The sequence below is a fragment of the Physella acuta genome, unplaced genomic scaffold (genome assembly GCF_028476545.2).
Source record: "Physella acuta isolate Inbredline_101_S28 unplaced genomic scaffold, ASM2847654v3 ptg000168l, whole genome shotgun sequence".
NCBI lineage: Eukaryota > Metazoa > Mollusca > Gastropoda > Physidae > Physella > Physella acuta.
In genome coordinates this window covers 166492-189446 of record NW_026731687.1, presented here as the reverse complement: position 1 = coordinate 189446, position 22955 = coordinate 166492, and the positions used below count along the sequence as shown (strand labels likewise).

The 22955-nt window shown below is 42.9% G+C and overlaps 2 protein-coding genes across 2 annotated transcripts; one reads left to right on the top strand and one right to left on the bottom strand.

Moving 5' to 3' along the window:
- The first annotated feature begins 24 nt into the window (after positions 1–24).
- LOC131936103 (mucin-2-like) lies at positions 25–6521 on the top strand. Its single transcript, XM_059292977.1, has 5 exons — positions 25–47; positions 2618–4276; positions 4498–4806; positions 5228–5472; positions 5899–6521. Exons 1-5 carry the CDS (start codon positions 25–27, stop codon positions 6519–6521), a joined length of 2859 nt encoding a protein of 952 aa, XP_059148960.1.
- Positions 6522–9433: 2912 nt separating this feature from the next.
- On the bottom strand, positions 9434–21956 carry LOC131936144 (ionotropic receptor 25a). Its single transcript, XM_059293052.1, has 14 exons — positions 21884–21956; positions 21282–21429; positions 21035–21150; positions 20223–20398; positions 17878–18024; positions 16998–17168; positions 16660–16884; positions 13879–14091; positions 12937–13175; positions 12132–12235; positions 10963–11212; positions 10305–10489; positions 10092–10224; positions 9434–9635 (listed from the first exon to the last, which is right to left on the bottom strand). The coding sequence occupies exons 1-14, from the start codon at positions 21954–21956 to the stop codon at positions 9434–9436; spliced, it is 2382 nt and encodes a 793-aa protein (XP_059149035.1).
- Positions 21957–22955: the final 999 nt, after the last annotated feature.

Sequence of the window (22955 nt, the reverse complement as noted above, 5' to 3'; positions counted from 1 at the left end):
TCAACTTCAATTTTAATCTTTGGCATGGATGAAGATGAAATGGAGAGGTAGCAGCCGATGCTATGGTTTTAAAAATTTGTTTTTTTTTAAAAAGCACGACTAAGCATATTACGGCGCCGTTGAAAGGGGGGGGGGGGCCATATTTTCCTATTGGCCCAGTATTTTCGTATTTTCCCCGGTAGACCCGTGGGCAAATACAACCCCCTGCTGCCCACATAAATAAACAACAGCACAAGCAACTAAGTTGTTAAAACAACCTAATCCCACAACAACGTGTGAAGATCACGTAACCTACGTCACCAGTAAAAAGCAATAGATGTCACAGGTTCCACACCAGTCGAACTGAACCCTCTGTATTCAATATCTCCAGCGATTACAAATGTGTTTGAAGTTTTCTGTTTCCTATCCCTCCATTTATCTCCACAGGTAATGAGATGCCTGAGGCCAAAGGTTAAAATAGCATTGTGGTCCAGACTTGATTAGACGTTTGATAGCCTAGTGTAGGTTTCCGTGTCCTGGGTGTTCTGGTTTGTACCTGGCTATGGGGAATTACCTTAACACTAAATGAGCAAGTCGATTGTTTCAATATTTGTCCCCTTCTTTTGAGCTGTAGAAAAGTTACATAAAATCCAAATACTTTTTAAAATAGCTTTTAAACACAATAACACACTCAGACATTGCTGTGATGTTTTGGTTGGCAAAGGTTGAATTCAGTGTTTTTTTAGCCAATGGTGATCATTCCTCGTTACTTAAAGATAGGATAGTTTTGCCGTTAGTGGTCTGATAACCTTGACAAAGATGATTAGATAATGATACGGGTTTAAATTTTGTTGTCTGTGTAAAAAGTGAAGCTACATGTAAAAAAGCAAAAACACAATTTTTAATTATTTTAAATATATATTCTTCTTATATCTCTATATTTGTTTGTTAAGTTGATAAAAACAAGACTATATTCGGCAACGTGTACCGTATTCTCTACCACAAAGGCGCCCAATCTTAACAGAATTTTTTAAACATATTATTGTCATGATGTTTCCATAAACATTCCAACAAGGAATTTACTTTTAGATTTTTGTCACAATTTAATTCCGTCACTATTTATAACATCCGCCTTCTGTTTTAACCTAGTATAACAATGATAAAAACTAACAAAACAAATATCTTGCTCCCCCCAACTTAAAAAAGATCTTTAAGATAAATATACAATTAACATGAAACAAAATCAACACCGACTGTCAAACATTAATGGCAATTAAAACAAGGAACAAATTCTGATAGGCCAACGTTCCATTATCCATTAGCACACCGCTGGTGGGACCCCATCAAATAATGTCCCTCCTACCCCCCATCTCTAACCTATGGACCGTTGATGTTAGATGTAGTGTTGCGATAAATCAACCATAACCATTAGTGGCTGGACCTATGGAGGCTGACTCAGCCCTATATAATGTCCAGCAGGGAATGGAGATTATTTCTGACGTTTTGTGTATCACGGAGATTTTGTGCCACGGCTGAACATGGCAATCTTTTTGTTACACCTACTCAGGTTAGTGGGGAAGATATACACAAATAGTATTTGATCGATTTTTTATTAAATCTAGTCGAACAACATAGAATCTGATTACACAACATTTAAAATAATTACAGGCAAAATTTAGAATTAACATAGTTTGGTAACAAGTATTGTTCACTGTAATGGTTAAAAAAGTTACTATTAAAATTGTTGGAATAAATATTACTATTTATAGTTACTGGAAAACAAATACCTTTTAGAGATATTAATTGTATAAACACTATTGCTTATAGTTATTGGAAAACAAATTACATTTAGAGCTATTTGAATAAATATTGTTGTTGAGAGTTATGGCATGGTGGCAATGAAGTATTAGCATGACTGTCTGCGATTAGAAAAAATGTTCAAAACCTAGTGCTTGTGTAGTGTGTTGAGAAGTTGTCAAGATATAGCATAGTATGACATTGTATGACATTGTATGACCTTTTCATGGTGTCATTTGGTATGGCATATAACTAAAACAATCTGATACAGCAATGCTTGAGTGGTATAAAAACAAGAAGTGTTTTATAATTTAATTTTGTAAATACGTGTACAATTAAAGTATAGCTTAAAACAAAACAAAATAAACGTAAAGCACCATAAAATACGCTACGCATTTGTCTTATATTTGTGGCTTAAAACTTGTCAAAGTAATAACATATTTATTTTAAACTTTTGTTTCAATCTATTAACGCTCGATAAAACATATTGAAGGATATGCGCACTGTTTAAAGTAAATAACAAGCCAATTAGAAGGAACATTTTGTCAAACATAAATACAATTAGCACGATTTTTATTGAATTGAAAGAGCTCGATATGTCAGCAGTTCAATAATAGACACTGAGAATACACGAATACGTTTGAATTATTTTTTTATAAGAAGTTTTAAAACATTAGTTTTACTGTTTATTCATCAGTTTAAAAACACAACATCAAATAATAATTAATAATAATTTTTGTTTCTACTTACTAAAGAAATATTTTTTTTCTCAAATGTACACACGATGAGTGGTCAAATGAAACTGGTAATGTATATTAAAAAGTTGTTGTTTAACCCCCAGAGCTGTGCCAGTGACTACCCTGTTAGCGACCATCTGGTGGACGATCCCACTTGTACAGCCGGCCCCAAGTCTGACCACAGCTCGCCTTGACAGAGACAACAAAACGGATCCCATAGGGGCGCGGGCGCCAGGTCCAGGCATACCCGACCATTTGCTGACGTCACCAGGTAACACGACAGGCCGTGTTAACTCCCCACCATTAAGTCACACACCTACAGATGGGGCAGAGACAAGGCCGAAGGTTAGGTTTGGTCCAATCAATCCTGATCCTGGCAATAACCTTGACCCCACCTCCCAGGCCAGTAGTGAGCGAGTCAGCAGTACAGGTAGCTTTGGTCCAGGTATTCAGACTCACGTGACACAGGAAACTGTCTCAAACTTCAAGCCGCAACAAATTGGCATCGGCAAGTTTGGACCAGCTGCAAGTCCTCAGATAAATGGGACAGAACAATCAGCTTCAAACTCTAGACCACAACAAAACAGTTTCGGAAAGTTTGGACCAAATCCCCAGAGTATTGGAGCTATAAATGACAGCACCGAACCGCAGAGGAAAGAACTAGATCAGTTTGGTTTGACATCTAGCAACCATCATGAAGTACCAGGTCGAGATGTTGGTCCCGTTAACACATCACCAGATGGCGCTCGACGGTTTGGTCCAACCGCTGACCTTTCTCTTGACCGCTCAACAAAAAGTTCACAACAACCAACAAAGCAAGAGACAGACGACACATCCGCCAAACTTGGACACAACAAACAATCTGACGCAGGGAGACATGTTGTGTTTGGACCAACCAGCCTCGAACCCGACACACCGCCATCTTTCATGCAACAAAACGTTAGCAGCAGTATCTCTAGCCAGGGGAACGCAATAAAAGACCCCCCAACTTTCTTCCAGTCCAACAACACGTTTCTACAAGATAGAACCACGGGACCAACCACTGGACAATCAAAACAAAACAATACAAAAATGGTCTTCACAGAAAAACAAACATTTCCCGATCACAATGTTAACATCATGGAGTTTCTAAAAGACAAAAAAAACCAACCCGTCTCCCACGCTGTGTCAAACGTCTCTCAACAATCCTCCGCTGCTTCTCCACCACCACCCCCACCAAACACATCTAACGCTCTCAACAAACCTTTCGGTCCTATTTCTCTACCCACTTCAAGCCAGACACCAACCCTCCCGAATTCTCAGAACTCTAGAACTCCTTCCTCCCTCCCCAACTTTGTAGACAATCTGGGACCGGCTTTGACGTCAAACAACGCAACACCTACACATAACACATTAGGGACCAAACCCGACCCTACACACATTTCAACTCCATTTACAAGTAGTAGCCCATCTTTCATCCCACTTCCTTTATCCAACACCCAGTCACCAAATCAAACACCTAACACTAATTCAACAAGTTTTACACCTAACACCAACACACCTAATCACCAACCACCTTCAGACACCAAACCATCATTCATCCCCTCCCCTGATAAAAAGCCAACATTTTTCTCTGTGCCACCTACAGACTTCAGGCAGTTTGTTCCTCCTGCCCCTAGTTCCAGTCAAACAACACAAGGACAAGCTCCCAGTAAAATCACCCCTGTACAAGCATTTGGTCCAAGGCTACCAGCTGAAACATCAGCTCCTGCTTTTGGCCCCTCGTCAAATCCTGCTCCTAGCCACACATCAGCTCCTGCTCCTAGCCACACATCAGCTCCTGCTCCTAGCCACACATCAAATCCTGCTCCTAGCCCCACATCAGCTCCTGCTCCTAGCCCCACACCACCCTCTAACAATGTCCACCCAAAAAACCCACCTCTAGTACAAACTAACTCTAACACTGCCCAAATACCCACGCCAAAACAAACCGTGGCACCAACAGTAGCACCAACAGTAGCACCAACAGTAGCACCAACAGTAGCACCAACAGTAGCACCAACAGTAGCACCAACAGTAGCACCAACAGTAGCACCAACAATTACACCAACAGTAGCACCAAAAGTAGCACCAACAGTAGCACCAACAGTAGCACCAACAGTAGTACCAACAATTACACCAACAGTAGCACCAACAGTAGCACCAACAGTAGCACCAACAGTAGCACCAACAATTACACCAACAGTAGCACCAAAAGTAGCACCAACAGTAGCACCAACAGTAGCACCAACAGTAGCACCAACATTTGCTGCAAGTAACGTCTTTGACTTCACTTCTGCATCAAAACTACAACACAACTCACCAAAATTCACCAGCCCCGACATTGCCATAACACAAAAATCTACAACAAGTTCTCCAAACAAAAGTCTATCAACAAATCCAAGCGAACAAATTCCATCTGTTGCCAGACAGTCTAAGACGTCATCACAAATAGAAGCCAGCCAATTTTTCGATATCTTCATACCGCCCGCTGCAAGCGTGCAGATGGATACTAGCACAAACAGTAACTCTAGCTCACAGTCTAAACCTAACCAAATACAAAATGTTACCCTAGGCATTGGTACGAGCTCAAACAATAACTCTAACCCCCAATCTAAACCTAACCCTTCACAAAATATAACGCATGAACCCAATATTAAGCTAAACAATAACTCTAACTCATTATTCAATTCCAGTACAACCCCTGACGCTAACCGAGAACTAAACTCCAACCAAACAAACATCTCTAACCAACCAAACAGTTCTAACCACACAAACAACTCTAACCAAACAAACATCTCTAACCAAACAAACAGCTATAACCAAACAAACAGTTCTAACCACACAAACAACTCTAACCAAACAAACAGTTCTAACCAAACAAACAACTCTAACCAACCAAACAGTTCTAACCACACAAACATCTCTAACCAACCAAACAGTTCTAACCACACAAACAACTCTATCCAAACAAACAGTTCTAACCAAACAAACAACTCTAACCAACCAAACAGTTCTAACCAACCAAACAGTTCTAACCAAACAAACAGTTCTAACCAACCAAACAGCTATAACCAAACAAACATCTCTAACCAAACAAACAGCTATAACCAAACAAACTGTTCTAACCAAGCAAACAGTTCTAACCAAACAAACAGTTCTAACCACACAAACAGTTCTAACCAAACAAACAGCTCTAACCAACCCCCACCCACCACAACTACTAATGATACAAACCCGCCTTCTGGGAACTACACAAAGGGAATCAACTATCTGATGTCGAACATTAGCCAACACACAGAAGTTAACCCCACATTTAGCCAAGAAATAAACCTAATGCCGCCATACCTTTTAACTAATCCCCCAGACACCAACCCAACCCAACCCCCACAGCCTAAAGCTAACATTCCGTCTAACGTTCAACAAAGAGCACAACCAAGACAATTTAACGTCTCGGCTAACTCATCACAACCCATCAACTCCAGCCAACCACGGGATGTCATCACATCAAACTTACAACCCAATTCTGGGTTTATAAATACCAACAAGCCTCTACGTAACAACCCACCGAACTACAACCCAGTTGGAACAAACCATGAGAACAACCCCATCCATCAGCTCACCAACCCGCCAGCCAGTTATGGCCGCCAGAATTACACATCTGGCAACCCCCAAATCCAACCTGCCAGCAACCCCCCACGATCCACATGGACCCTCCAGACACGGGCTGCCAACTCGACCACCCAGCCTCTCCCCACCACTTCTGACAGAGAGCCCATACCCACAACGGTTCTCAATACCCCGACTCACGGCCCCGGCAACACGAACGCCCCAGTCCAACAGAGACCCCACTTCTTCCAGCGCTCAGAACCCCTGAAACCCGTCTGGTTGCTCAGAAATCGTATGTCCACCCCTAATCGGGTTGGCACGCCCATTCCTAATCCCAACCCAAAAAATAACCCAAGCTCACCCGTTCCAACCCCACCATAAAACTAAAAATGTTGAAAAAAAAGTGCAAGATATTTCTTGGAAACTACACCCCACTCGTCTTACACGGACCCCTCAAATTACTTAAAGATTTATTGTATTGCAGCTACATACACAGATCAAGCTAAACAATCGGCTACATTTTTTGTCAATCATTTATCAATCATTTATTATTTTGTACATATAAACTGAACACATTCAAGATATAAAAAAAACATAATTTGTACATTTTGTTTCGTAATAAAGCCGATCAACACACTTTTCCCAATTTTGTTTCGTTTCTTGTTTATTTTATAAAACATGTTTTTCAAATAGGCTACAGCATAAAACACATTGACAAAAGATATGGGTCTGGCTTTGATTCCTATGCAGAGGCGTAGCGAGGGGGGGGGGCGGGGGGTGCGGACCGCACCGTGTGACACCATTTACGGGTGACACCAAGGCAAAAAATAGCAAAATATATAGAGAAAAAATTGAGGGGGGGGGGGCGCAAATCGAAAACTTGAGGGGGGGGGGTTGCAAATCGAAAATTTGTCCCCGGGAAGGGTCGCTAGGCCTCTGGGGGGGGGGGGGGGTGACACCATTAAGTGCCGCACCGGGTGACACCCGTCCTCGCTACGCCACTGTTCCTATGTCGACACGCTATTTCAAACGTTTATTGATGTCTAGCTGTCTGGGGTATATGCGATTTAAAAACAAGTTAATAAAAAGTCTATTGACAATTTAAGCGCAATTTCCTTAATTAATTTTTTTAAAAATGAGAAAAAATGATTATGCCTAGCGAAACAAAACCTTGTAATTGTAACTCCCTATCACTCTCATATAAATTATAAATAAATTAATAGGGTACAAAAATAACGTTTGAATTAATAAGTAAAAAAAAAAGAAAACTATATTAACCTATATCAACGGACATAGTTTTATTTTAACGAGTAGGCATACAAGATGCTCAGTTTAAAATATCATCCTAGGCCTACACGATGCTCAGTTTAAATAATTTTAAAACATTTTTTGTGACCGAACGAAAGGATGTTTTTGTAAACTTTCTTCGGCAATATTCTTTTAAATTATGGCAGGAATCGATTGGTAAATGTTTCAAGTCGCTAAGTGGTCTGGTTGCCGAGATATGGAGCATAAACTGCATTTGTTCGATGTTTTTTGGCTTTTCCCGGAAATCCAGGAAGGAATTCCGGAATTTTTTTGGCCTATGTTCATCCTCGGAACATGCTTAACATATTCGCTTTTGGAACTAGTCCTCGATATTGCTTCGTTGAGGAGGAGATACGACTTAAAGGCTGCGGACACACATCCATCCAGAAATGACGAGTTAATAATCGCAATCCCAGTATGGAAATTGCGCTAAAAATATATAAAATACGGTAAAAATATTAAATAAATGTATTAATAATCATAAAATAAATGAAATTATTCTAGAAAATATCTAAAAAAATACACTGGACACATCAAATCTGACGCGAAAAGTTGTCCAAATGAAGTGAAGAGAGCAAGTAGTTCTGTGTTAAACCCTCTCGGCCGTGTCAAGCGCCTGACCAGTGGTCAGTTCCAGCTCGGCCATCTCCAGGGCCTCGTTGGTGTACGCACAGTTGCCGTCAGCCTCCTTGCTGCTGTCCGGCTGGGTTAACTGCTCCTTCTTCTCCGGCTCCGAGAGCTGCGACACGGTGGAGGCGGTGGTTTGAACACAGTCGTCCGTATCTTTCATCTGACGGCGCCGTCTTGGTCGAATTCTAGAGAAAAACAGGTTGAGTCACTTTTATGATGTGCCGCGTTTTGTTTTTTTAACAACACACGATGTCTATACACAGTCGATGATGTCAAATAACCAGCCCCCACCTACCTGTACCACTGACACAACCTACCTGTACCACTGACACCACCTACCTGTACCACTGACACTACTGACACACCTGACTTACCTGTACCACTGACACCACCTACCTGTACCACTGACACTACTGACACACCTGACTTACCTGTACCACTGACACCACCTACCTGTACCACTGACACCACCTACCTGTACCACTGACACCACCTACCTGTACCACTGACACCACTGACACCACCTACCTGTACCACTGACACCACCTACCTGTACCACTGACACACCTGACAAATTGTACGACTGACACGACTGACACCGCCTACCTGTACCACTGACATCACTGACACCACCTACCTGTACCACTGACACCACTGACAGACACCACCTACCTATACAATTGACACCACCTACCTGTACCACTGACACACCTGACTTACCTGTATCACCGACACAACTGACTTACCTGTATCACCGACACACCTGACTTACCTGTATCACCGACACAACTGACTTACCTGTATCACCGACACACCTGACTTACCTGTATCACCGACACAACTGACTTACCTGTATCACCGACACAACTGACTTACCTGTATCACCGACACAACTGACCTACCTGTACCACCGACACACCTGACTAACCTGTACCACCAACACACCTGAATAACCTGTACCACCGACACACCTGACTTACCTGTACCACTGACACCACTGACACCATTGACACCACCTACCTGTACCACTGACACCATTGACACCACCTACCTGTACCACTGACACCACTGACACCACCTACCTGTACCACCGACACCACCTACCTGTACCACTGACACCACTGACACCACCTACCTGTACCATTGACACCACCTACCTGTACCACTGACACCACCTACCTGTACCACTGACACCACCTACCTGTACCACTGACACCACTAACACCACCTACCTATACCACTGACACCACCTACCTGTACGACTGACACCACTGACACCACCTACCTGTACCACTGACACACCTGACTTACCTGTACCACTGACACCACCTATCTGTACCACCAACACACCTGACTTACCTGTACCAGTAACACTCTAGCGCCAATGTGACCAGCGATAGAGCCGACCCAATGACGATAACGAGGAAGACGCCGCCGATGTTCTTTATGCTGATACCGTCACTCTCGTCTTCCACCTTGGGGCAGTCCTTCTTGTCCATCTTCCACCATTTTGTTTTCAGCTCCTCCAGAGTCCGGTTGTTGATCAGCTTCAATATTCTGACAGGGACATTTAAAGCTCTTTCATACTTCATGACTTGAGATAGAATTCTATAGAGTTTGGTTAGAAGTATAACAAACACACACTACGAGAATACACAGGTCTAGATTTTATTTACAAATTTTGACAGTTCTGTAGAGTTTGGTTAGAACAAATTTCAATAGATTTCCACAGGATGGAATTATTATATATATATATATATATATATATATATATATATATATATATATATATATATATATATATATATATATATATATATATATATATATATATATATATTAATAATCACGAGAATAATACATGTCGGCAGAGTTCTATAGAGACAACAGAACTCACTTCTATAGGGCTGGTAAGTAGGGCACCAACCAGTTCAATGACTCATGCAGTTTTTATTGAGCCGTAGAACTAGTTGGTGACCTACTTACTAGCCCTATAGAGACAACAGAACTCACGCGTTTGATAGTTCTCCAAGCAAAGGTGAGCCGTTTTGTACTGCTAGAGCGTAGGGTTTTCTAGAAAATTCTTCCCCCACCTCCAGCAGGTCACAGTTGATAAACATCTGGTACTTGTTGAAGGTGGCGTCAGCTGGGTGGGAGGCAAGGGACACTTTCAAAAGTAAGTATACATTTCTTCCCCTGGAAGAAACTCTGCTGAGTGCTACCTACATATAAAAGCGAAGTCCTCCCCCAGCACACGTGAGATGGCCGCCTCGTTAGACTGGGGAAAGCCGTACTTGTTCATGGCATCCCACAGCTTGGTGTACTTGTCGCTCACGGGGTAGTCCCACACGGCCAGCTGGGCGCGGTCCACGGCCGCCAGGTTGTCGTTCAGGCTCATGTTCTTCCAGATCCTACAAGGGTCAAGGTCATGAGGCCAACTCAAGGTCGTCAAGTCATGTGATTTTAACTCATGTCAAATCAAATAACATCACCTCTAAGTTTTGTTGAGTAAAAATCGTATTTTAACACTGCTTTTTAAATCTCAGCCCAGACTTATAACTTAGAAATTTGCAAATAAAAGAAGTTGCAAAACCATCAAGACTTAACTTATCCCTCGCAGGCTGCCCTCATATAAGCCATAAATTTTCAACTAAATCAAAAGATGTGTCATTAATTTAAACACATTTCTAATATTTTTTGTGTGCTGCAGTTGCAATCTTTAGTTTGAATAAATACAATATACAGCACAAATCAAACTCAATATTTGAACTCATAAATCCTCTAGTAATCAAGTATGCGACTTGTTGCAATGGACATAAAAAACCCATGTGTAATGAAAGGGAAGCAACCGAATTAAAGTTTCTCACGAGGGAACACAACTCACTCGTAGAACCTTTGTTCGATGTCCGCCATCCTCTTGAAGTAGGTCATGGCCGTGCTGCCGTTCAGCGGGGCGTACTGGACCTTGGTCTGTTTGGAGAGGTCGTCCAGAGACTCGATGGGCGTTTCCAGGCGGGAGACGGTCAGAAAGGCCGCCAGGTTGGCCGTGTAGGTGGCGATGATGATGAAACCAAACAGCCACCAGGTGGCCGCGACTAGACGTCCAGACAAGGCCCTCGGCGTCTCGCCGCCACCTGCAATCGATGGACATTAGATGGACATTAGATGGACATTAGATGGACATTACAGGCAGGTGATACTGGACACCTTCAGACGTCCAGACAATGCCCTCGGCGTCTCGCCGCCACCTGCAATAGATGGACATTAGATGGACATTAGATGGACATTAGATGGACAGATGGACATTAGATGGACATTAGATGGACATTACATGGACATTACATGGACATTAGATGGACATTACAGGCAGGTGATACTGGACACCTTCAGACGTCCAGACAATGCCCTCGGCGTCTCGCCGCCACCTGCAATAGATGGACATTAGATGGACATTAGATGGACATTAGATGGACAGATGGACATTAGATGGACATTAGATGAACATTAGATGGACATTACATGGACATTACATGGACATTAGATGGACATTAGATGGACATTTGATGGACATTAGATGGACATTAGATGGACATTACATGGACATTACATGGACATTAGATGGACATTAGATGGACATTAGATGGACATTAGATGGACATTACATGGACATTACATGGACATTAGATGGACATTACAGGCAGACGATACTGTACACCAGCAGATGTCCAGACAGCCATTTGGATACTGAGAAAGGAAACAAACTAGATCTATTCATTAAATAAAAAAAGTCATTAACTGAAGTATCTATTTTATTGCACCAAAACTTGATGCGGTTGGATCTTAGTAAAGTATTGCCAGTCTCAACAACTGGAAGCTTTATATATATATATATATATATATATATATATATATATATATATATATATATATATATATATATATATATATATATATATATATATGTTTGTGTGGTGACCTCAGGGTGTCAGTGACATCATACAAAACCCTCAAACCTTTCTAGACACCACCTTATAAAGGTGTTTGTGTGGTCACCTTGAGGTGTCAGTGACATCATGCAGAACCAAATCCCCTCTTTCAGTGTGAAAATTCGTGGCTCCTCCCCGACTTCATTCCACTGGGACCTTCTGTTCTGGTAGCTGGGGAGGTAAGAGTTGTGGGCCTTCAATATGGTGAGATAGTCAGTAGAAGTAGAAGTCATGGGCCTTCAAGACTGACAGAAATTTTGTATTCGTCTTATCCTACTTTAATTTTGGTTGAGATTAAAAGATCTACTATACATTTCTTTTGTTAAACACCTGTCAGCTTTATTGGTCACTCGAGTACTCGGATGTACAGCAGCTAAATCCAAAGCCTCTAGTTCGGGTCGTGAAATCTAATCCATAGAGGACGCTGAATACACCAAGAGTCACCTGAATGGACTGAGGTGATCAAATAAATACACCAAGAGTCACCTGAATGGACTGAGGTGATCAAATAAATACACCAAGAGTCACCTGAATGGACTATCAAATAAAAACACCAAGAGTCACCTGAATGGACTATCAAATAAATACACCAAGAGTCACCTGAATGGACTGAGGCGATCAAATAAATACACCAAGAGTCACCTGAATGGACGATCAAATAAATACACCAAGTCACCTGAATGGACTATCAAATAAATACACCAAGAGTCACCTGAATGGACTGAGGCAATCAAATAAATACACCAAGAGTCACCTGAATGGACTAAGGCGATCAAATAAATACACCAAGTCACCTGAATGTGCTATCAAATAAATACACCAAGAGTCACCTGAATGGACTGAGGCAATCAAATAAATACACCAAGAGTCACCTGAATGGACTGAGGCGATCAAAGAGACAGATGAGGACGCTAAAGAGCAGGAAGGCGCCGATGATGCAGCCCCAAACCTCCTCATCCAACACGCTGAGGAACTTGACCAGGGAGTAGTCGACCTTGGGATTCCTCATCAGGATGGTCAGACCCACAAGGTCGTAGTACGGCACCGTGAAGTCGATGACGGTCTCTCTCTCGGCCATCACGGAGATAGGGCCAACTGCAATATCGGCTCTCTGTGGACAAAACAAGACACAGTAAAGTCTATGACGGTCTCTCTCTCTCACTCTCTCGACCATCACGGAAATAGGGCCAACTGCAATATCGGCTCTCTGTGGACAAAACAAGACACAGTAAAGTCTATGATGGTTCTCTCTCTCTCTCTCTCTCTCTCTCTCTCTCTCTCTCTCTCTCTCTCGGCCATCACGGAGATAGGGCCAACTACAATGTCGGCTCTCTGTGGACAAAACAAGACACAGTAAAGTCTATGACGGTCTCTCTCTCTCTCTCTCTCTCTCTCTCTCTCTCTCTCGACCATCACGGAAATAGGGCCAACTGCAATATCGGCTCTCTGTGGACAAAACAAGACACAGTAAAGTCTATGATGGTCTCTCTCTCTCTCTCGACCATCACGGAAATAGGGCCAACTACAATATCGGCTCTCTGTGGACAAAACAAGACACAGTAAAGTCTATGATGGTCTCTCTCTCTCTCTCTCTGCCATCATGGCCAACTACAATGTCGGCTCTCTGTGGACAAAACAAGACACAGTACAGTCTATGATGGTCTCTCTCTCTCTCTCTCTGCCATCATGGCCAACTACAATATCGGCTCTCTGTGGACAGGTCGTGTCTAGGTTATCTTTAACTTAGCTGGTAGTTTAATATTAGAAATATAGAGAGACGTATCCTACTGATAACTCGCTCTGGATAAACTCACCCCATCCATTAACTCCTTGATAGCACCCGACCACCTGCCCTGCTCGTCCATCGATCCTACGTCATCGGTATCATAGATATCGTAATCGAAGTTCATACTCTCCGCTATCTTTTCTAGAAGATCAATACAGTATCCTCTGTACTGGGAATTTCCGTTTTGATGGGGATTCCCCGTGTCGTTTTTTATCTCATTCTTGTAAACAAATGGAGGTATCTTGGTGAAGCAAAAGGAAATTAGACCAAAAAAATTTAGTTTGTTTTATCCATTCGATATATTCCTAAGCTTAGGTTAAATGTTTAGGTTAGTATTTGGATTAGAAAACAAAAGTCATGATATTGATACAGCTTGATGATTTTAGACTATATCAAAAACAGACCTCTGCCATTATAACAAAGACAGTCCCCTGAGACTATAACAAAGACAGACCCCTGCCACTATAACAAAGAAAGACCCCTGCCGTTATAACAAAGACAGACCCCTGCCATTATAACAAAGACAGACCCCTGCCACTATAACAAAGACAGACCCCTGCCACTATAACAAAGACAGACCCCTGCCATTATAACAAAGACAGACCCCTGCCACTATAACAAAGACAGACCCCTGCCACTATAACAAAGACAGACCCTTGCCACTATAACAAAGACAGAAGACAGACCCCTGCCACTATAACAAAGACAGACCCTTGCCACTGTAACAAAGACAGACCCCTGCCACTATAACAAAGACAGACCCCTGCCACTATAACAAAGACAGACCCCTGCCACTACAACAAAGACAGACCCCTGCCACTACAACAAAGACAGACCCCTGCCATTATAACAAAGACAGACCCCTGCCACTACAACAAAGACAGACTCCTGCCACTATAACAAAGACAGACCCCTGCCATTATAACAAAGACAGACCCCTGCCACTATAACAAAGACAGACCCCTGCCACTATAACAAAGACAGACCCTTGCCACTATAACAAAGACAGAAGACAGACCCTTGCCACTATAACAAAGACAGACCCTTGCCACTGTAACAAAGACAGACCCCTGCCACTATAACAAAGACAGACCCCTGCCACTATAACAAAGACAGACCCCTGCGACTACAACAAAGACAGACCCCTGCCACTACAACAAAGACAGACCCCTGCCACTACAACAAAGACAGACCCTTGCCACTGTAACAAAGACAGACCCTTGCCTCTATAACAAAGACAGACCCCTGCCACTATAACAAAGACAGACCCCTGCCACTGTAACAACGACAGACCCCTGCCACTATAACAAAGACAGACCCCTGCCACTATAACAAAGACAGACCCCTGCCACTATAACAAAGACAGACCCCTGCCATTATAACAAAGACAGACCCCTGCCACTATAACAAAGACAGACCCCTGCCATTATAACAAAGACAGACCCCTGCCACTATAACAAAGACAGACCCCTGCCACTATAACAAAGACAGACCCCTGCCACTATAACAAAGACAGACCCCTGCCACTATAACAGACAGACCCCTGCCACTATAACAAAGACAGACCCCTGCCACTATAACAAAGACAGACACCTGCCATTATAACAAAGACAGACCCCTGCCACTATAACAAAGACAGACCCCTGCCATTATAACAAAGACAGACCCCTGCCACTATAACAAAGACAGACCCCACTATAACAAAGACAGACCCCTGCCACTATAACAAAGACAGAACCTTGCCACTATAACAAAGACAGAAGACAGACCCTTGCCACTATAACAAAGACAGACCCTTGCCACTGTAACAAAGACAGACCCCTGCCACTATAACAAAGACAGACCCCTGCCACTATAACAAAGACAGACCCCTGCCACTACAACAAAGACAGACCCCTGCCACTACAACAAAGACAGACCCCTGCCACTACAACAAAGACATACCCTTGCCTCTATAACAAAGACAGACCCCTGCCACTATAACAAAGACAGACCCCTGCCACTGTAACAAAGACAGACCCCTGCCACTATAACAAAGACAGACCCCTGCCACTATAACAAAGACAGACCCCTGCCATTATAACAAAGACAGACCCCTGCCACTATAACAAAGACAGACCCTTGCCACTATAACAAAGACAGACCCCTGCCACTACAACAAAGACAGACCCCTGCCACTATAACAAAGACAGACCCCTGCCACTTTAACAAAGACCCCTGCCACTATAACAAAGACAGACCCCTGCCACTATAACAAAGACAGACCCCTGCCACTGTAACAAAGACAGACCCCTGCCACTATAACAAAGACAGACCCCTGCCACTTTAACAAAGACCCCTGCCACTATAACAAAGACAGACCCTTGCCACTATAACAAAGACAGACCCCTGCCACTGTAACAAAGACAGACCCCTGCTACTATAACAAAGACAGACCCCTGCCACTATAACAAAGACAGACCCCTGCCACTGTAACAAAGACAGACCCCTGCCACTATAACTAAGACAGACCCCTGCCACTATAACAAAGACAGACCCCTGCCACTATAACAAAGACAGACCCCTGCCACTATAACAAAGACAGACCCCTGCCACTGTAACAAAGACAGACCCCTGCCACTATAACAAAGACAGACCCCTGCCACTATAACAAAGACAGACCCATGCCACTGTAACAAAGACAGACCCCTGCCACTATAACAAAGACAGACCCCTGCCACTATAACAAAGACAGACCCCTGCCACTATAACAGACAGACCCCTGCCACTATAACAAAGACAGACCCTTGCCACTATAACAAAGACAGACCCCTGCTACTGTCACGACTCTGTACTTCCTCCTCTTGTCAGCACGAATGAGAGAGGCCTCCGTTGATTGGATGTGTCCAGCCTTGGTCCAGTTGGCGACTTGAACCTTGCTCTTCTGGGTCCCCTGCTCGAACACCACCTCGCTGATCAGCAAGGTCAACTCGTAGCGTACAAGGTCATCCATAGAGCTGTACGAGATGGGCCCGAACACACCTGACCTTGAACTCTGGGGAACCGGGAATAGGTCATCGTCAGTTAAATAGTGAAAACTAACCATTTGTTCAAAAATAATTCTGAAAGGATTTTAAAACTAGAATATGGAAAGTTCACTGTCCGCACCTGTTTAATTAGGTTAATCAGTTGATGACTTTGAGCGCGGTTCATGTCGCCGCTAGACAAGTTGTAGCAGTCCAAATTGGCAATGTTGAACACAGCACCCGCTTCCCTGGCCAAATCGTTGATAGCGATGGTCACAATAGTGGCCAGATCAAACGCCAGGGCCTCATCAACCTGGGGATAAAACGACTGACTGACCAAATTGGATGATAGAAGTGAGAAGCATGAGAAACTAAATTCATATCTTTACAAAAATTAGTCAAAAACATGCAACTGAAACTTTTATTAGTAATCAGCGACATTTTTTAAAATGATACCAGGACGACTGCTGACTTTAGTTCGTTCTTGTGTGCACAAAGGCTATAGAAGCCCATTCAGGACAGAGCAGACTTAATTCTGAGTAGTGGGCCAAATTTGTCGAATACCATATATTTTATTATATTGAAGCCAACTCGTAAACTCTAGTACAATTAAAAACTCACATGGTCTACGCTTGACTTACCCCTATCCTGTCCATATCACCTGGTCTTGTAATGACCTACCTTTATTCTGTCTATATCACATAGTGACTTACCTTTATGCTGTCCATCTCACCTGGGCTGCACGCGACCTACCTTTATGCTGTCCATCTCACCTGGGCTGCACGCGACCTACCTTTATGCTGTCCATCTCAGCTGCACGTGACCTACCTTTATGCTGTCCATCTCACCTGGCCTGCACGTGACCTACCTTTATGCTGTCCATCTCACCTGGCCTGCACGTGACCTACCTTTATGCTGTCCATCTCAGCTGCACGTGACCTACCTTTATGCTGTCCATCTCACCTGGGCTGCACGTGACCTACCTTTATGCTGTCCATCTCACCTGGCCTGTAGTGACCTACCTTTATGCTGTCCATGTCAAAATCATGCAGGATGCCAGCCTGCTGTATGAAGTCAATGAACTGTTTCTGGGCCTCCGTGTTCTGTCTGGCAGTGACCAGCAGAAGTCGGACGGTGCCGTCACAGCTTGGACAGTTCAGTTTAGCGTCCTGGGGTAGACACATGTGTAGGATCTTTTGGTCAGTGTTAGAGTACATGTGTAGGATCTTTTGGTCAATGTTAGAATACATGTGTAGGATCTTTTGGTCAGTGTTAGAATATATGTGTAGGATCTTTTGGTCAGTGTTAGAATACATGTGTAGGATCTTTTGGTCAGTGTTAGAATACATGTGTAGGATCTTTTGGTCAGTGTTAGAATACACGTGTAGGATCTTTTGGTCAGTGTTAGAATACACGTGTAGGATCTTTTGGTCAGTGTTAGAATACACGTGTAGGATCTTTTGGTCAGTGTTAGAATACATGTAGGATCTTTTGGTCAGTGTTAGAATATATGTAGGATCTTTTGGTCAGTGATAGAATACATGTGTAGGATCTTTTGGTCAATGTTAGAATACATGTGTAGGATCTTTTGTTTTGGTCAGTGGTAGAATACATGGGTAGGATCTTTTGGTCAGTGTTAGAATACATGTGTAGGATCTTTTGGTCAGTGTTAGAATACATGTGTAGGATCTTTTGGTCAGTGTTAGAATACATGTGTAGGATCTTTTGGTTAGTGTTAGAATACATGTGTAGGATCTTTTGGTTAGTGTTAGAATACATGTGTAGGATCTTTTGGTCAGTGTTAGAATACATGTGTAGGATCTTTTGGTCAGTGTTAGAATACATGTGTAGGATCTTTTGGTCAGTGTTAGAATACATGTGTAGGATCTTTTGGTTAGTGTTAGAATACATGTGTAGGATCTTTTGGTCAGTGATAGAATACATGTGTAGGATCTTTTGGTCAGTGTTAAAATACATATGTAGAATCTTTTGGTCAGTGATAGAATACATGTGTAGGATCTTTTGGTCAATGTTAGAATACATGTGTAGGATCTTTTGTTTTGGTCAGTGGTAGAATACATGGGTAGGATCTTTTGGTCAGTGTTAGAATACATGTGTAGGATCTTTTGGTCAGTGTTAGAATACATGTGTAGGATCTTTTGGTCAGTGTTAGAATACATGTGTAGGATCTTTTGGTTAGTGTTAGAATACATGTGTAGGATCTTTTGGTTAGTGTTAGAATACATGTGTAGGATCTTTTGGTCAGTGTTAGAATACATGTGTAGGATCTTTTGGTCACTGTTAGAATACATGTGTAGGATCTTTTGGTCAGTGTTAGAATACATGTGTAGGATCTTTTGGTTAGTGTTAGAATACATGTGTAGGATCTTTTGGTCAGTGATAGAATACATGTGTAGGATCTTTTGGTCAGTGTTAAAATACATATGTAGAATCTTTTGGTCAGTGATAGAATACATGTGTAGGATCTTTTGGTCAGTGATAGAATACATGTGTAGGATCTTTTGGTTAGTGTTAGAATACATGTGTAGGATCTTTTGGTCAGTGTTAGAATACATGGGTAGGATCTTTTGGTTAGTGTTAGAATACATGTGTAGGATCTTTTGGTTAGTGTTAGAATATATCACATATGTTTAAGATTTTTTTTTGTAAAAAACACAGCTAACAGGTTTAGAGTGGTACATAAGTTCTAAAACAGACGGTTTGAAAGTTTGTTATTGTTGCAATCATGAAATAAAAGAAAAAAGAATTGGTTACCTTTGTTAACACAAAAAGAGCGGGGTCAAAGGTCAGAAATTTTCTCTTTGTTAACTGAAAAAAAGATGAAAAAATGTACATTCGTGTTAGCGAACACAAGTGGTAGAACAAACATTTCGTTTGACCACAGTAGACACCACCACGTTATACAAGCACCATTAAAATACGCTGAACAAACTTTTCTAAAGCACATGGAAGTACATGTCTTACTTTATTAGCTACTATAATCATATAATAATAAATACCTGATAAGGGTGGTCCATCAAAGGCATCACGTTTTTTTAAAGATACCCCCCCCCCCATAACCGCTCATCTTTACAAGAAGCCAGATCAAATCCGAAAATGTTGTCAACCTACCCCCTCCCTCGCCAAATCTTTAGTCGTTAGAGACTTGAATGTTTTCTAAAACACGCCCTGGATCAAGATTAGGTGCATTGATTGATTTTTATTGAACCTCAGTAATTATACCAGGGTGACAAATATGCAGGGCCATTTCATCCTCATAGAAAATCCTGCACAACTGGTACCCCCTCCCCCACTTTCCTCCCACCCTCCCCCTATTCCCTCCCACCCTCACCCCACACAAGCTCACCACCGTGAGAAAGTTCTGGGCGTTGAACCTGTCAGCGATGATGAAAACCACTTTGATGCCCAGACGGATGATGCTGTCGATGTGCTGGTTAGTTTCGTTGACGTCACGACTCAGTGGGATGTAGATGTGTTGGGCTGGGACGTTGGTCAGTACACGTCGAGGTGTGTTGTTGATATCTACACAGACATTGTGTGTTATCAACGTGCTTAAGATACACTAATGTTAATTATTAATACTGATTAATTAAACTTTAGTCTAAACTCGCCAAAAAATAACACTGCATGGCAACATGTCAAATTACAAGTATACTGTGACTTAATACCACAAACCTGCGGCTAACACACCCCACCAACCAACACACCCCACCAACCAACACACCCCACCAACCAACACACCCCACCAACCAACACACCCCACCAACCAACACACCCCACCAAACAACACACCCCACCAACCAACACACCCCACCAACCAACACACCCCATCAACCAACACACCCCACCAACCAACACACCCCACCAACCAACACACCCCACCAACCAACACACCCCACCAACCAACACACCCCACCAACCAACACACCCCATCAACCAACACACCCCACCAACCAACACACCCCACCAACCAACACACCCCACCTACCAACATACCCCACCCACCAACACCCCACCCACCACCACACCCCACCCTCCAACCTACCCCACCCACCACCACACCCCACCTACCAACAAACCCGGGCCGCCAACACACCCCACCCACCACCACACCCCACCCACCAACACCCCACCTACCACCACACCACACCGACTTACCAAACGTCTCATCATGCAGTATCGCCACGTTGTTGAGCTGTTCCCTCATCACAATGTCAGCCACCACCATCAACATCTGTGTAGAAGCCGGCTCGATCATAACGTTAGAACCGTTGCTAAAATATAGCACAACATCTCAGTATAACCCAACCCATCTACCAGTCTAATTACTCAATATGTAGCTCTGATAGTTAAAGATATCCTATAATCTGTCTTTCTATCGATTAACTCTGCAGACTAAAGTTACCTGATTCGTAGTTGGTAGAAGTAGGAGTTGTCCACCACAGAAATGTAGGCGACACCCAGCAGGTAGCAGGCAGACTTCAGTGGCGGCGACAAGTGGGGTGTCGATATGTCTATCAGAGCAACGACGCCAGACTGTAGGGCTGCACACACTGGGGAAAAGTGACGCAAATACATGTTTTATTAGCAGATACCAGGACATACACGTTTGATAAATAGTTTCAGGACATATACAGCCTCGGTCCCACTACCTCACCATCCACACCCTCGGTCTCACTACCTCACCATCCACAGCCTCGGCCTCACTACCTCACCATCCACAGCCTCGGTCTAACTATCTTACCATCCACAGCCTCGGTCTCACTATCTCAACTTCATCCACAGCCTCGGTCTCACTACCTCACCACCAAAGCCTCGGTCTCAATACCTCACTATCCACAGCCTCGGTCTCACTACCTCACCATCCACAGACTCGGTCTCACTACCTCACCACCCACAGCCTCGGTCTCACTACCTCACCATCCACAGACTCGGTCTCACTACGTCACTATCCACAGCGTAGGTCTCACTACATCACTATCCACAGCCTCGGTCTCACTACCTCACCTTCATCCACAGCCTCGGTCTCGTTCCTGACAATGACGACATTGAACTTGACCGGTTCCATTCGTTTGACCATCGTGTGCATGTGGTCTAATATGCGGCCAAGGTTAGGGTTGTTCGCAGCAATGACGTCACTTAGTACCACAACTGTAGGGATATTTTAGGTTAGTCTGCTAGTGATGAGTGTCTGACATAAGGTATGTTCAGGTTGTGAATGTTCAACTTTCAGAGATACGTGTTTAACATCAGATGTGTTCATCTAATGAACAAAGATAATGGTGTGTTTATGTTCATGTCAAGAATGTTTAGGACAGCTGACAGTAGTGTTAAAATCACCAAGTACTTGGAGAAAATCCTTACCTACGTTTGGCGAGGTCGCTGAATGAACAGTTGTGATCACGTGACTAAGAAAATTGACAAATACAATAATTAACATGTTGATAGGTTATTAGACCAAACGGGCACACAGTCAGCTTTGTTGAGTTAGACCAAACAGGCACACAGTTTTATTGAGTTAGACCAAACGGGCACACAGTTTTATTGAGTTAGACCAAACGGGCACACAGTCAGCTTTGTTGAGATAGACCAAACGTGCACACAGTTTTATTGAGTTAGACCAAACCGGCACACAGTTTTATTGAGTTAGACCAAACGGGCACACAGTTTTATTGAGTTAGACCAAACGGGCACACAGTTTTATTGAGTTAGACCAAACGGTCACACAGTTTTGTTGAGTTAGGCCAAACGGGCTCACGGCTATGTTGAGTTAGAAAATATCGAAATCAGGAACTGGAATACAGGTCGTCATTCCGTATCTTGTTGACTGCTATGATTTTTATACTCTTTATTTAGTTCACAATTTCTATGTTTTTAAAATGTGGCAAAACTTTTAAATTAATTTAATATATCTTCTACAGCAGTGATTTCGTCTAAACTTTCCATATACAAAGATCTAGTCCTACATCTTCAGTGAACTGTTTTTCACGGCTTAGCTATTTTCCTTTGTGCGTCAATCACATTCTTTGCAGAAGACCAAAGACTAAATGTGTTTCAGAGATTACAGCTATTGATTTGT

What these genes read in the sequence shown, in the direction of transcription:
- LOC131936103 (XM_059292977.1), top strand. Translation starts at nt 25, where the DNA reads ATGGATGAAGATGAAATGGAGAG. An exon ending in GCTCCTGCTTTTGGCCCCTC is followed by an intron (nt 4,277 to 4,497) that starts GTCAAATCCTGC and finishes TGGCACCAACAG; the next exon opens with TAGCACCAACAGTAGCACCA. An exon ending in CATCTCTAACCAACCAAACA is followed by an intron (nt 5,473 to 5,898) that starts GTTCTAACCACA and finishes CTAATCCCCCAG; the next exon opens with ACACCAACCCAACCCAACCC.
- LOC131936144 (XM_059293052.1), bottom strand. Translation starts at nt 21,956, where the DNA reads ATGGTCAAACGAATGGAACCGGTCAAGTTCAATGTCGTCATTGTCAGG. An exon ending in GATCGCCTCAGTCCATTCAG is followed by an intron (nt 12,236 to 12,936) that starts GTGACTCTTGGT and finishes TTACCTCCCCAG; the next exon opens with CTACCAGAACAGAAGGTCCC. An exon ending in GATGTCACTGACACCTCAAG is followed by an intron (nt 11,213 to 12,131) that starts GTGACCACACAA and finishes CATCGATTGCAG; the next exon opens with GTGGCGGCGAGACGCCGAGG.